The sequence below is a fragment of the Thalassophryne amazonica genome, chromosome 7 (assembly GCF_902500255.1).
Source record: "Thalassophryne amazonica chromosome 7, fThaAma1.1, whole genome shotgun sequence".
In the NCBI taxonomy this organism is placed as follows: domain Eukaryota; kingdom Metazoa; phylum Chordata; class Actinopteri; order Batrachoidiformes; family Batrachoididae; genus Thalassophryne; species Thalassophryne amazonica.
Genome location: NC_047109.1, coordinates 75,550,161 through 75,565,839, shown reverse-complemented (window position 1 = coordinate 75,565,839; position 15,679 = coordinate 75,550,161). Strand labels below are relative to the sequence as shown.

The 15,679-nt window shown below is 40.8% G+C and overlaps 1 protein-coding gene across 2 annotated transcripts in view; it reads right to left on the bottom strand.

Annotated features, from left to right (window-relative positions):
• arhgef5 (Rho guanine nucleotide exchange factor (GEF) 5) overlaps window positions 1–8,802 on the bottom strand; it is a 36,653-nt gene extending 27,851 nt beyond the window's left edge. Inside the window, exons 1-2 of one of the 2 annotated variants that reach the window (XM_034174565.1) lie at window positions 8,302–8,802; window positions 3,734–7,468 (exon numbers count right to left, since the gene is read on the bottom strand). In XM_034174565.1, the coding sequence (XP_034030456.1) occupies window positions 3,734–7,448 (3,715 nt within the window). In that variant the 5' untranslated portion in view covers window positions 7,449–7,468; window positions 8,302–8,802. The remainder of the gene's footprint in view (window positions 1–3,733; window positions 7,469–8,301) is intronic. The other variant, XM_034174566.1, reaches the window with a different exon arrangement.
• Between the last annotated feature and the right edge of the window lie 6,877 nt (window positions 8,803–15,679).

Below are 15,679 nucleotides of genomic sequence, written 5' to 3'. Positions count from 1 at the left end.
TATATATATATGTATACACACACACATACATACGTATATATCAATCATAGTAGAAACTGTGACTTGGTAGAATCTCTGATCGAAGAGTAGAGACTCCGATTGGAGAATCTACTAGTAGAGTTTCCACTGATTACAAGCTCTTCTTACAGTGATCAATTCAGCATGGTGAAGTTGATATGACACATATTTTTCAAATTTCCACAGTAAGGTATTGCTGTCATTCTATGTCTAGATATCATCTTGTCATGATAATGAATGGCTTTAAGTCTCTACTAGTAGAGTCTCCAATTGGAGTCTATACGAGCACAATCTCTGATTATACTAAATCGCAGACTCGACTTTAACATACATACAGCAGTGTTCAGAATAATAGTAGTGCTATGTGACTAAAAAGATTAATCCAGGTTTTGAGTATATTTCTTATTGTTACATGGGAAACAAGGTACCAGTAGATTCAGTAGATTCTCACAAATCCAACAAGACCAAGCATTCATAATATGCACACTCTTAAGGCTATGAAATTGGGCTATGAGTAAAAAAAAAAAAGTAGAAAAGGGGGTGTTCACAATAATAGTAGCATCTGCTGTTGACGCTACAAACTCAAAACTATTCAAAACTGTTCAAACTGCTTTTTTAGCAATCCTGTGAATCACTAAACTAGTATTTAGTTGTATAACCACAGTTTTTCATGATTTCTTCACATCTGCGAGGCATTAATTTTGTTGGTTTGGAACCAAGATTTTGCTCGTTTACTAGTGTGCTTGGGGTCATTGTCTTGTTGAAACACCCATTTCAAGGGCATGTCCTCTTCAGCATAAGGCAACATGACCTCTTCAAGTATTTTGACATATCCAAACTGATCCATGATACATGGTATGCGATATATAGGCCCAACACCATAGTAGGAGAAACATGCCCATATCATGATGCTTGCACCACCATGCTTCACTGTCTTCACTGTGAACTGTGGCTTCAATTCAGAGTTTGGGGGTCGTCTCACAAACTGTCTGCGGCCCTTGGACCCAAAAAGAAAAATTTTACTCTCATCAGTCCACAAAATATTCCTCAATTTCTCTTTAGGCCAGTTGATGTGTTCTTTGGCAAATTGTAACCTCTTTTGCACGTCTTTTATTTAACAGAGGGACTTTGCAGGGGATTCTTGCAAATAAATTAGCTTCACACAGGCGTCTTCTGTCACAGCATTTACAGGTAACTCCAGACTGTCTTTGATCATCCTGGAGCTGATCAATGGGTGAGCCTTTGCCATTCTGGTTATTCTTCTATCCATATTGATGGTTGTTTTCCGTTTTCTTCCATGCATCTCTGGTTTGTCCATTTTAAAGCATTGGAGATCATTGTAGATGAACAGCCTATAATTTTTTGCACCTGCGTACAAGTTTTCCCCTCTCCAATCAACTTTTTAATCAAACTACGCTGTTCTTCTGAACAATGTCTTGAACGTCCCATTTTCCTCAGGCTTTCAAAGAGAAAAGCATGTTCAACAGGTGCTGGCTTCATCCTTAAACAGGGGACACCTGATTCACACCTGTTTGTTGCACAAAACTGACGAACTCACTGACTGAATGCCACACTACTATTATTGTGAACACCCCCTTTTCTACTTTTTTTTTTTTACTAATAGCCCAATTTCATAGCCTTAAGAGTGTGTCTATCATGAATGCTTGGTCTTGTTGGATTTGTGAGAATCTACTGGTACCTTGTTTCCCATGTATAACAATGAGACATATATTCAAAACCTGGATTAATCTTTTTAGTCACATAGCACTACAACTATTCTGAACACTACTGTACATACATACGCATATATATATATATATATATATACACACACACACACACGCTAGCGTGTTGCTCGTGTAAAATTCATGCTGTGTAAAATTTGGTTTGTATAAATACATTTTTAGAGATAGATCAAAAGCGTATATATATATATATATATATATATATATATATATATATATATATATATATATATACACACATACATACACACACACACACACACAGTATATATAAAGTCGGTAATGCAAATCTGTGAGAAAAAAAGTTAGCAAATACACACAGATAGGGCGGGGGTTACCTTCGCACTTTTAAGCCGGTATAAAAAAATATTAACTTGAAATGTGGTTCTGGTTGTAAAAAGACAACATCATTACATTACAAGTTATGTACCAAGTCTTCACAGTTCCCAGGGGACAGCAAAAACTCAATCTTGTGATACATGATTTAATACATTTAACAATTTAAATCTTTAAATTACCATGAACAAAAATATTAAAGGAAATAAATTCTACAATCCATTAACCCAAAATAATGTAAACGAATATTTAATTGAATAATGTGATAACTGGCACAATGATTCAATTAAATACTTAATTGGTGTTCATATTTTGGCTACAGAAGCTTATATGCTGAGAGGTTTCATTTATTGACTTAATTTATATTTACCACTTGTGTGAACAAAATTTGGTTCCAAGCTTTGTCCAATGTAGCCCACAGGTAGTATTCTGAAAAGATGGATGCCTTTCAGAAAAAAAAATCTAGGGAACAAACACTGTTTAATTTCAGTTATTAGATTACTTGCAGCAGTTTTTTTTTTGTGTGGTTCATTATCATTTTATTTAAAAGGACACTGTTCATGTTGTGGGTGGCGTGGTGGCTTAGTGGTCATCAGTGTTACCTCACAGGAAGAAGGTCCTGGAATCACTTCCCACCTGGCCCATGTGGAGTTTATATGTTCGCGTGGGTTCCCTCCGCATGCCCCGGCTTCCTGTCACTTCCAAAAGACATCCACGTTCGGTGAATTGGTGACTATAAATTGGGCATGAGATGTCTGTCTATATGTGACCCTGCCTCACATATAGACTGGCATCCTGTCCAGGGTGTACCCCATACTCTCACCCTATGACTACTGGGATATGCTCTAGTCCCCCTGTGACTCATGATCACAGTAAGCAGGTATAGAAAATGAATGAATGTTCATGCATTAAAATTGTTATATCCTGTATTGCATGGTGTTTTTGTCCTCTGGTAGCTGTTATGACAAGTGTATAACTTGTGATGTAATCCAATCCTTCTATAGCCAGAACCACGTTTCAAGTTTAAAAGTGAAAGTTTTATGATCTGCTATAATTTGCACATTGCAGAGGATGAAAAATATCACTATTAAAAAAAAAAAAAAATCAGTTAAAAACAGTTTAAGCATAAAATTTTAATCATCTACAAATACAAAGAACCAAGAAAGGAAAAAACTACTTACTTTTAAACCTATTTTCAACATTTTTAAATATTGGTGTAGATGTTTTAAAACATTTTTTTAAAGCTAGATAAGCATAGGTTTATTTTTTTTTTTTTTACTTCATTTCAACAGAAAAATGCTCACTGGAAGCCTTCCGTGACAAATGGACACACTCCTTTATGTTAACTGACCCTGGAAGCTGTCAGTGAAGAGAACCCCCCCCCCACTGGTACAGTCACTTCCAGGTCGCACCACTTGTGTTATATATAGAGAATAAAATAAAATACGAGTGCTTGTTATCACTTTTTTCTCTCCCATTTTTGAGCTGAATAACTAAAATCGGAAAATGAATCATTTGTTTTCTTTTTCATTTTGCAAACAGTTTTTTTGACTCGTTTTTAATTAATGGCTTCATATTGAAAAAGGAATGAATGATGCACTGATTTGCTCAGTCCTCTGTCATCTTTTATTTACCTGTGATAGAAAATATTCTGGGTCTGCGATCCCTTCCAACACCTTCCTCTTCCACCTCTACCAGGTCTTCATTTCTTCTCTCAGTCGTTTTGCGAATCCCCCTTCTCCGTAATCGAGCGTCAGGACCCAAATCTCGAAAACTGCTGCTGGCCAGAATTCCTCCTGCTACGCTTTCTACCATCTCCTCCCCCACATTTCCTTCTCCCAGGCTCTCGTCACACACCTCTTCTGCAGCACCCACATCCTGGGATTGCTGTATCTGCCTTTCTTCTTCGTTTTCTCCTGATCGGTCTTCCACCTCCTGCTCTACACTTGCTACATAGGAGGTCCAGAGGTCTGGCTCAGATTCGTAATTAAGAATAGGACAGCTGTTGGGCTTGTACAGCGTGTTGCTCACAGACAGATACATCTCCATTTCCTTCCCACTCTTGGCTTTGTTATCCAATTCTGTTACACTGACCTCATCACCTGCCTCCTCTGTAACTGTCACCTCCACCTGAGTGTTTGTGTCTGTGGCTGGATGGTGATCCTCCTTCTGTTCTGTGTCTAACAGTGTCTCAGCATGAGTGTATGTGTATGTGTCACTCTGCACAGCTGTGAACTGCTCTGTATGGATGTTTGTTTTGCTCTGCCCCGTACCTCTTAATCCCTCCAACTCCAATGGCTCTTCCTCTTCCAACTCTGCTTCTGACTGAGGTTCATCGGTTCGCAACTCTTCCACTTTGGCACAACTGAACACCTCTCCAGTTTCTTGTGCAACGTCCACACCTTGTTTGTCATTCTCCATTGTTAACTCACACCTGCTATCCCCCTGCTCTGACCCAGAGTTTGGGTCATCAATACTCTGTTCATCTGAGGTTCCAAGAATCTGGCGCACCACAGTTTTGGCCCATTTAAGGTGAGGAGCCTGGGAGCGCCGCTTTGTCTCCTCTGACATGCTCCAGGTTCGGCTCACGTGGATCCGACTGGCCTCTTCCTCTTCCAGACTTATTGAGCCAGTATTAATACCAGCTAAGGTGGTCTGTTGAAAAGTCCCCTGTGCATCAATTCCAGCAGAATGAATAGCAGGGATTTGTGAAGCTTGCTCCTTCTCTCTTTCGGTCTGTTCTTTATTTTTTTCTCTCCATTCCATGAGGAGTTTTTCAGTCTGTGAGTCTCTTTTTACTGTATTCATTTCAGCATGCAGGTGCTCCACCTTTTTCCCCATACTTTCTGTAGATGCTCTGCATCCGACATCCACATCAGTGGTTTCATCAGTGTCCTTGTTCAATGTGTCTTCATCCGGCATGTTATTCTCATTCCTTTCACTCGTGACTTCCCTGTCTCGATTGCTGATCATATAGTCGTCATTTCTCCCGAGACGCGGATGCTGGTCATCCTCAGTATGCTGAATGATGTCATCACTATCATGGTCGTGACTTTCTACATTCAGGCATTCACGTTCTTCTCTGCATGTCTGATGACTCCCAGATGCTTCCCTCCTCTTAGTCGGGGGCCACGTTTGCCCAATCACACAATAGACATATTTTGGCTGTTTCTCGTTCTCCTGTACTTCTCCATTTTCATCAACCATCTCTTCACCAACTCTCCATTCATCTTCCCTCTCCTTCTCTTGCCCGTACCTTTCAAAGTCAACAGGTGGAATGCCACCCTCCCAGAATTCCCTACAGTCCTGAAATTCTTCTTCTTCTCTCTCTCCCCCACTAGACACAGTCACAAATTCGTCCTCTGCTGACAGTCTTTTGTCCCAGTCTTGTACCCACCCTCTCTCACTTCCTCCTTCACTCTCGGAGTGAGCGTAATAATCGCTCCCGCCTCTTTCCTCTGTGTCACTCTCCTCCATGTCATCTGTCATGTTCTCGCTCTCTACTTCGTTCAACCGGCTTCCCTCATTGCTTCCATCACTGTTAGAAAGATGCACCTTTCCTCCACCCTTATCTCCCTCGCCCCAGACCTCACCCACCTCCTCTTTATCAAGACTTATTCCCTCTATCTCCCTTTCTTCAGCTCCCCTTTTCTCCATGTGTTCCATGTTTCTTCTGTGTTCTCTATCATCAGTGTGCCTTCCCCTGGCATCCCTTTGGTCCCAACACCTCTCATCTTTTTCCTCTTTTACACCATGCTCCATCTGTGACTCCACCTCCCTCTCTTGTTCATTCCTCCTTTCTTCCTGCCTTAAATGTCTCTCTCTTTCTTCCTCTAAATGGGACTCTTTACTCTTGTTGCCTCTCTGTGGTTCTAACCACATCCTCCTGCGCTCCTGTGCACCCCCTGTTCTCTCTGCACCATCTCTGTCTCGTCTTCTGCTTTCCTTCAGCTCCCTCTCTCTTCCTTTAGCTATTCCCTCCTGACTCCCCGTTTCTTCTGCATCTATTTCACCTATGCCCTCTTCATTAGTATCTCGCCCTCTTCTATATCGAGCATCACTGTCCATATCACTGCTCCATTCTCCGCTACTATGAGATTGCGGTGCCACTTTAGCAGACATTTCCCTCCTTCTTACCGGATCAACCTCCCTCTCCTTCCTCTCTCTGGCTCTCCTCTCCTCATACTCCCTTTCTCTGTATCGGTCATCCTGTCTCCTGTCATTTGTCCTTGTTCTGTCATCTTGGGTAAAGCGCTTCCTGTCACTCGCATTTTCCTTCCATCTCTCTGCCTCCCTGTTGAATTCCTTCTCTAGTTTCCTGTCATTTCTGCTGTGCCACTCTTGCCCTGTCTGTCTGACTCTATCTTCTTCTCTGTACCCCTGCCTCTCGTGATGCTTCTCCCTTGCTGGTTTACCCTTGTTGTCCCCCTCACTTCTACTGTGTTGATATATCAACTCCTCTCTGTCTCTTAGCCTGTCCTTTCGTGACTCTGTCTCATCACTGTCTCCTTCACTCTTAGTGTCTCTCCTTCCCTCCTTTTTCCTGTCTTTTGTTTGCAAGCAGGTCTCTTGGTCTCTTCTTTGATATGGAGACGGCGTCCTACGCCCCTTCGCTCTCATATAAGACCTGTCCTTTTCTTGTGTACTATGTGCATCTCTCTCTCTCTCTCTTATGTCCCGTATATCAGCCACTTCTAAATGCCTTCCTCTCCTCCTCTCTTGAAAACTAACATCATAATCTCTATATTTTTCTCGTTGTGCTTTTTCTTCTCCTCTGAGTCTACCCTCCTCAGTCGCCCTGAGTCTTAAGTCTTCTGTCTCTCTGTACCTCTCTCTCTGCCATGCTCTCTCCCTTTCTCGCTTCTCCTTTCTTTCTCCTCTGTCCATCTGCCTGTTTCCTATTCTGTCTTTAACTATCTCTGCTGTTCTTCTGCCACAGTCAGCAACATGTTTAGCTATTCTGGGAAATGTGTCACCTTTCTTCATCACCCTTTCAGTTTCCCTATCTACATTTGACAGTAGCCCTCCACTCTTGCTACGGTCCTCTTCACGCCTCTTTTTTCTTTCCCTCCATTCTCTTTCATCTGGTCTGGCCCTGGGTGCAGAAACTGTGTCTCTTTCATCGCATCTCTCTTGTAGGTACACATCTTTTTCTTTGTATCTTATTCTGTCTCTCATCTTCTCCATTTCTCTTTCTCTCCTCCATTCATCCTCAGGGATCCTTTGTCTCTCTCGCTCTGACTGAGCAGTTGAGCCTGGCTTAGGACTTGGATCCCGAGAGATTTTTCCACCTGGGTGAAGCTTGGATAATGTGTCACCGAGGGTCCAGTTGTTCCTTTTGGTCTCCATAGTAACATAATTTTAATAACCTAGAAAGTAAAAAGAGGTGATTTCAGTTATGAACACTGATTAAAAACAGTTCAAAAGTTCAATAAAAATGGCCTACTTAGATATAACATGTTTATATGTGCTGACCCGTGAAAGTGCACATCCAGCCATATGTTCATACAAATTTATTTATGTGCAGTGTCCCATTTTAAAAATATCTTTGTACTTGTGTGTGTCTCAGACTTGATTTTATTTACAACAATCTCAGAAGCACCTCTATCAGTCAATGATGGAACAGTAGCCCCATTGCATACAGAAACACAGGCAATAAAGGTCAGAATCTGTATTGCACCTACTGCTCATATGCACCCAGTCTTACTGCATATGTGAAATCAGAAGTGCTAGAAGAACACCAAATGTGGTAGAGCTCCAAACTCTTATTTACTCACTGCACTTCTGCAACCAGCAGTGCTGAAAAAAAAACAGCCAGTTTGTGATATGCCTGTGTTGGGACCTGTAGTAACAGCCTTGTAGTTAACATGAAGGACTAAATTATAACATGAAATGTATTCCACAACTCTGAAAAAGGAAAGCACAGCAGCAAATATAAACTGCGCATTCGTGTTTGCATTTCACACTTACAAACAATTCATTCTAATGCTGTGTCTCAGCGCAGGTCTGGAAGCTTAACATTTGAAAAGGTGGAACAGTTTTATAAGAATGCAGCACAGACCAGCAAAGCATTCCAAAACACTTCCACAAAGCAAAGGCCTGGCTGTGACACATCAGCAGAACATGTACACCACAGCTAAACCATACATCATACCAAAAAAAAAAAAATTGAAATTCGTGAAAAGATATGACAGTGACTCACCTGAGTGTAGTATTTTGGGGAGTAGTGCTTCCCCGCCCCCCACAGACCAGTTCAGTTTAAAAGCATGAGACTTCTCACCACACAAAAATTCAGTCCTTATTTTCACATTGCGAGTCAAAGTTGCACTTTTTTGTTTTACATCTTTGTACACTTTAAACTTTGTTTACGCCTCAGCTCTTTGCTTTTCCCTTTCGCTGCCTGTTTCTTTCCAGCTCCCCTCCCTCCTCAAATTCCCAAGCAAGTCTCAACAGATTGACACTTATCTCTCCACCTCCGTCGCCGCCACCTCCTTCTCTCTGCCTTGTCCTCTCCGCCGCTTGTTATTGAACACACCGACCTCCCACAAATCAAACTAAGCACTACGGCGTGCAACTAAAGCTCGAACCTCGTCTCTCCACCTTGCCTGAACTCCCTGGATAAAACTGCGCAATTCCCTGCGGTTCTCCTGCCCAACTCCTGTCTCACGAAAGCCAGGAAGTACAATTCCTGGCTGCCCGTCTTTGCGAGCAGCGATTGGCTGTTGGGAAGCAGAAGGGTGTGTCTGCACGCGCACACAGGTGAAAGAGTTGACGCGCGCGTGGGGGGAAGGGGACGAGAAAGCTCCTCTGGGAGGTAAACGAAGGAAATGCAAACACTTTTCATGATTGAAACATCTGTACTGATGCAATCACAGCCGAGCTTTAGCGTTACAAAACAACGTGAGCTGTGAATTATTTACGTAATGTTTCAGTGTCCGTGGAGCTGTGTTTAATAATGAGTGCTGAGGAATGACGAGTCATCGTAGGCAAGGACCAGTGGCGGATCTAGAAGGGGGGTTTTGGCATACTCTCACGTGCGCCACTAACTTAGCTTATGGCAAGCTAAAAGTGGACGCTCTTGTTTTGGCCAAGCATCTATACAGTTTTTGTGTATTCTGTGTTAGTACGCGCCTGCAGCCGACGTGCTTGATTAATTCTTGCGCAAAATGTAGTTCCCAAACAATGCTGTATTTGAAATGACAGTGCGTTTTCATGGCTAACAAAAACATAAGGAGTATATTTGGAACAAGAACTTGTGTATCTCGTATTTTTATGCCTAAATGATTGTAACTCAGTATGCTCACACTCATCCAGCAGCATCTTCTCATGTCGGCAAATTCAGGGCTGGGCAGTGGTGGGCACACTTCCGATAATCTGATAACAGATAATTATCGAAGATAATGTTTTCATTATCGGATTATCTTTTTAGATAACTTTAAAAAATCATTATCAGACCAATTATCTTCCGATTAATTTTTGTCCAATAACTTTTAGACCGATAAACAAAGTAAACAAAGCTGAACAGCCGACAAGCATTTTTAAAATTTAAAATCAGTTCAGCACCTACCTGTTAAAAAGTTTTGTAACAGATGGACAGTTATACTCTCTGCTAATAAAAGAGAGCTGCTTCTATGAAAAGCGTCTCTGTCCTCTGTAGACAAAGGAGAAATGGCCAAAAAAAAAAAATCATTTCCTTTAACACCATACCGATATGCTGGCAATATCACCTAAGTCATCCAGAGGGATACATTTTTAACTTATGGTTCAGATTTTAACCAAACTAATTTTGGACAAGTTATTTAAAATTACTGTCATATCTGAAGTTTTATAAAGTGAAAATATCAGATATATGTTTTAGTTTTAAAGTAATGTGCTAATTTTTAAGGATTTGTGAGCACATGCTGTGCCCAGCAGTGCATTATGGGTAGGATGATGTAATCCCAGTACGTTCATGACAGGACAATTGCATTTCAGACACTCTGTTCAGGCTCCACGGACAACAGCATTGTGCCTAAAACTCTCGTGAATATATTCTCTGGGTTTATAGACGTTGTTATTGTATTTGCGTTTGTTAAATTCCACGCATTTTAAATGTAGCAGACAGAGATTATCTGGAATTTTGTTTTCAAGGTGGGCAGTACGGTGGCTTAGTGGTTAGCACTGTTGCCTCACAGCGAGAAGGTCGTGGGTTCAATTCCCGTGGCCTTTCTGTGTGGAGTTTGCATGTTCTCCCCGTGTGTGCGTGGGTTTCCTCCAGGTGCTCCGGTTTCCTCCCACATCCAAAGACATGCGGGTTAGGTGGATTGGAATCTTTAAATTGTCCGTAGGTGTGTGTGTGGGTGTGTCTGTGTTTGTTTGTTTGTGGCCCTGCGACAGACTGGCGTCCTGTCCTGGGTGTACCCCGCCTCGCGCTCTGTGGCTGCTGGGATAGGCTGTAGCCCCCCACGACCCTTAAATGGACTAAGTGGTAGAAGATGAATGAATGAATGAATGAATGTTTTCAAGGCCTCTACTGCCATCTACTGGCCAGTAGTGTTCATGGCAGTATTTGCCCTAAGTACTAAGCGTCTGGGCACCAGTAGATGGCAGTGTTCTATTTATTTTGACCTCGGTATCAGATGATTGTCAGATCAACTTTTTGGCTTTGCAAATGGCTTTTTTTTTTTTACAAATGAAGTTTAAAAACAAAACAACAGCAAAAAATAAAAAAATAAAAAATAACATTACAAGACAGCTCTGCGGTGTTTGCACAGGCACAGTGCGAGCGGTTAGATGCTTGTAGCTTTTCAGCAGCAGGATACCCTCACGACGGGCGACCAGAATAATATCAAACAGGTTTGATTTTCATTGGACCATACGATCAGCCATCAGGAGGTGGTCCTGAGATGTTAAACGCAGCTTGTTACTCCATGTACACTACACGATGCAGGACGCGCGATTAACCTGAAACTCGGTCCAAAAAATTCCTGCATGAAAAATCATCTCGCACAGTACAACATCATAAAAAGTGCGCACATTCTCTCCACATGCAAAACATTTTGCGATGACACTTCCAGGGCTCCGTAAAAATGCCTGTTTTTACAAATAAAAAAAATGGAATATTTTACAAAAGCACATTTATCTGTAAACACCAACACACGACAGACGTCACATTAACGTGTTGGTTTACATAATGAATGATTGAACCAATCAGTGTTTAGCAGAGGCACTTTTACCCAGAATCCTTTGCGATCTGTCTGTGTTTGTTACAAAACCTCAGAATTAGTGCATTATTCAACATTAAAAGATATATGCTATATTTTAACTTTGTACAAATGACAGAGTTGACATTAATGGAGTTATTTTATCGGTATTAATGTTATTTATAAATCAAAACCATAAGTCAGCATGACTTTATTTTTCAAGACCTCCGCCTCACCGGAGTGTTGTGCTTGATAGAGAGTTGGCTTTATGGCTGCTCTCAGTGTGTCTCTGTGCTGGGAGCGCTGTAGTAAACAAGCACTTCCAGCAGGGTCAGAATGTTCAGAGACAAAAGTGTGGTCTCATTGTTTGGGTCTGTTGTTACTTTTAATATTACTAGAAGCTATTGTGGCATTAAAACTTAAATTTGTTTTATTAGTAGTTGTAAACGTACCAGAGACAATATTGGAAGTTATCGGTTATCTGTAACTTCCAATACATTTTTGGGTGGTTTATTGTTTTATCTTTATTGAAGATAACCTTTCAGTTATCTGATTATCTGTTATCGAAGTTAATTTTTTGGTTATCTGTGCCCACCACTGGCGCTGGGTCAGGCAAAAGTAGTCCGGTGAGCTATCCCACAATGCCAAAATAGCAGAGATGTCACTCCAACAAGAGCATCACGCTGAGCAGGGTGGGGGGTTGGTTGCCTAACTCCCGAATCGTTGGCCAAAGGTGTGATTAAAATACGGAAAAGAGCATGATTAGAAGATTCCATGTGTTTAACCAGGTAGTAGCCTTCAATGGCCTCTGAAGATGCTGACCTGAAGAAAAAAGTTGCAGTTCCTTGACTGGCTTCTTGAGGTACAAAAACAAGCAGGTTTCCATTCAAGTCCATGTTAAAATGTCCAATTTAGGAGCAGAAATAAACATGGTCACAGGCTTGTACAAAAACAGTTTTGGTCTCTGTATTCTTTCCCCCTCCATGACAACTGACTTAGACTAATTTTTATTGTCATTCAGTAAAAGAAAATCACAGATACTGTCACAGAATGAAATATCGATGCACTGCACAAATAGTTAAAAACAGAATAAAACACAAAATACCAGCCCAAGGTGTGTGAATGTAATAGTGTTTTTTTTTTTAAACTATCAATAACTGTCTCTGCATTTGTGTATACACAACATGCAATAATAAATAAAGAACACAGAATATTGCACATATGAAGATGCTACAACAAGGATAAAGTTGCTACCAGATGCTACAGTGTATTCTATATCCTGCAATCTAAATTGCACAGTTCTTTCTATTGATTTTTATTTAACTGTTTTATGGTGGTTGGGTAAAAGCTGTCCCTGAATCTGCATGTTTTGCAACTCAGGCTACGGTACCGTCTACCTGAGGGGAGGTGGGAAAACAGATTATTAGTGAGATGTGAAGTGTCCCTGATTACCCTTCTTGCTCTGGACAAGCAGCGCTGTTCTGCCAGTTCACCAATGGTTGGCAGCCTGGTCCTAATAATCTTCTCTGCTGCCCTATGACCCTCCCCAGTGCTTTCCTGCCTGCAAGGCTGCTACTTTCATGCCACAGAGAGATACTACTGGTTAGTACACTCTCTATTGTTCCTGCAGAGGAGGTGAGGACAGCCGGGCTCAGATGGGCACTCTTTAACCTAAGGAGAAAGTGCAGACGCTGGTTGGCCTTTTTAACTAGAAAGGATGTGTGCAGAGACCAGGTCAGGTTGTTGGAGACATAAACCCCTAAGAATTTTGATTGCTGGACAATCTCCACAGCAGAGTCCTTGATGTAAATGGGTGTATGGGGGCATCTTCTCTTGACTGTACTAACTTTATAGTTTAAAATGTTATAAGCCATAAAATTATGTATGATTAGGGGTGTGATCACTTTGAGCAACAGCTGCTGAGCCCAGCCCAACTCTCACACATAGACTGCGCTCCCATTGCATTCGTTGAGTCCGTTGGCAGCAGCTGCTAGCTGTTGTAGAGCGCTGTGTCTGTTGTTTTGAGCATTTAATTACAAACACCTGGAATAATATGACATGTTGTGTGGTGAAATGTCTTAACGGATCATCTAAGATGTTCTTGCCGCAACCAACCCCTTGGTGGTGTCATCTATGACCAGTGTTTCCAGATTTTCCAGGAGAAACAAGCGAACGTGCCTTTGAAAACAAGCCCAGAAGAAGCTGGCTCTTCAGGAGAAGCCCAATATGTTATTTCAGCAACAGTTCAAGGCGACACGGTGGCTTAGTGGTTAGCACTAGTACCTCATAGCAAAAAGGTTGTGGGATCACTTACCACATGGTCCTTTTTGTGTGGAGTTTGTGTGCTCTCTCTTTGTCTGTGTGAGTGTCCTCTGGGTGCTCTGGTTTCCCCTCACAATCAAAGACATGCGTATTTAGGGTCTGCTCCTTTCTCTGCCCCTGCCCAAGGCAGCTTCTTTACATCTGGAGTTGGTCTCCGGGTGCTGGACTGTGGCTGCCCATGGTGGTTGGATTTGGTGTAACTAATTAGGATGTAATTCGTATGGGCTAAATGCAGAGGACAAATTTTGTTGTATGTGTATTCAATGACAATAAAGGCCCTTCTTCTTCATCTAAATCTTGAAATAATTTTATTTTTGTTCCTTTTTTTACGCACAGAATATAAAACTAGAGTAATGATAACATAACAACAGCAGATTACACAGTCAAAACCAGGAATTTCAAAATCTTGTGAGTGCAGGAAGTTTTGAATTTGAAATACTCACCATTTTATGTGTACGTCAGAGCCCCATAATTTTCAATAATTTTATTTATTTTCTGTGATTACCGGGGCAAGCATACACTGATAAAAGACAAAACCTAATTATTTTGTTTTAACACTCAAATTGCTTGTTTGTCCAAATTAAGTTAAAAACTTGTTAATTTATTTTCATTTGAAGAAGAGCATTATTAGGTTAGTCCAACAATTCTTTTTTTCGGTACAGGATTCAAAGATTCAAGATTCAAAGAATCTTGAATAGGATTAATAGCTTCTAGCTGTAGTGAAATATTCACCCCTAAAATAAATACATAATAAATTTTAAAAAGGCCATGCTCTATACCAGCTTCATTAAATGGTTTGTATCAAATGATTAGTTTGAATCTAGATGATATAAATGCATTTCCAGGTCTCATAACTAACCGACTGTTACAGTAAAAAGAATGAATCAGATCAGCTATCGGTTCGTTTTAAATGTTCACCAGTTATCTTGTTAAGCTCATCATTTGTAACAATTTGGATAATGTAGGGTAAACTGAGTTGTGATTAAAAGATTTGGCAATTGTTTCAACAAACAGGGTAATTAAACTCATCACAAGTTAATCACTGTGTTGTATTAAAATTAATTCTGCTACAGTTCATGGTGATAAAAAGGAAAAAGATTGAATACCATCTTACTGTGTGGAAAACAAACCTTGGATGGTGCTGTGCTGAAATTTACAGAAGTGTAACGCTGTCAAACAATTTTTGAAAAAATCAGTACTGCCTTAAAATGTGAAGCTTATTGTGCAATTTGAAAAGTTGGACATTATGATGAGTTAAATTGTGTCTGGCGAGGGCAGAGGTTTTCTAATAATGGCAGTAGCTGATCACAGCTGGAGAAACTTCTGATGATGTTTTTGTCTGTGCTGTAGTAAAGATTCATTCCCATGAGGCCATGAGATAATCAGTGTTTTCTTTCTGTATCCTGGTTTGCCACATCATGCGTAATTGAACACACAATTCGCATAACTGTGCACATGCAGGCAGACTGCAACAAATGCTGTTAATTTAAGGAGAAAACTAAAAACTGTAGTTTCCCCACTGATCGCCAAGTCCTAAAAATTCACATCCAGATTACTCATGCGTGGTGCGTCTCCACAAGAGAGAAGCTCTATGCGAATAGTTGCACACATATAGAAGCACTGATTCAAATATTGGGAATGTTTTAGCAGAAAACCTAAATTGTGTTTTAATCCAGGGATTGCCAAATCATAATGATCCATATCTGATCTTGAAGGCACTCAGAGAGCTCATACCTTTGCATAAACTACATGTTGCTTAAAGGTATAAGGCCACTGAGATTTTTAAGCATTAAGGCATGAAAAGAAATTTCAGTGGCACCACTATAATTTTATTTATTAGCCTTTAAATATGGAATTCATAATATGACATCACCAATATGATCAAAATTTGCATTGTCAAGAAAATTTTTTATAAAAAGTTCCCCTGAAGGGTAAAATATCAAGAGAACACACAACCTTGAATTACTTACAGTGACAGTTGAGACCCACACAGTCCTTGACAGTGACATCATAGATCACATGGGGGCTTCCCCAGACTTGCATGAAACATTATGGGAAGCACGTGGTGGCAGCCCA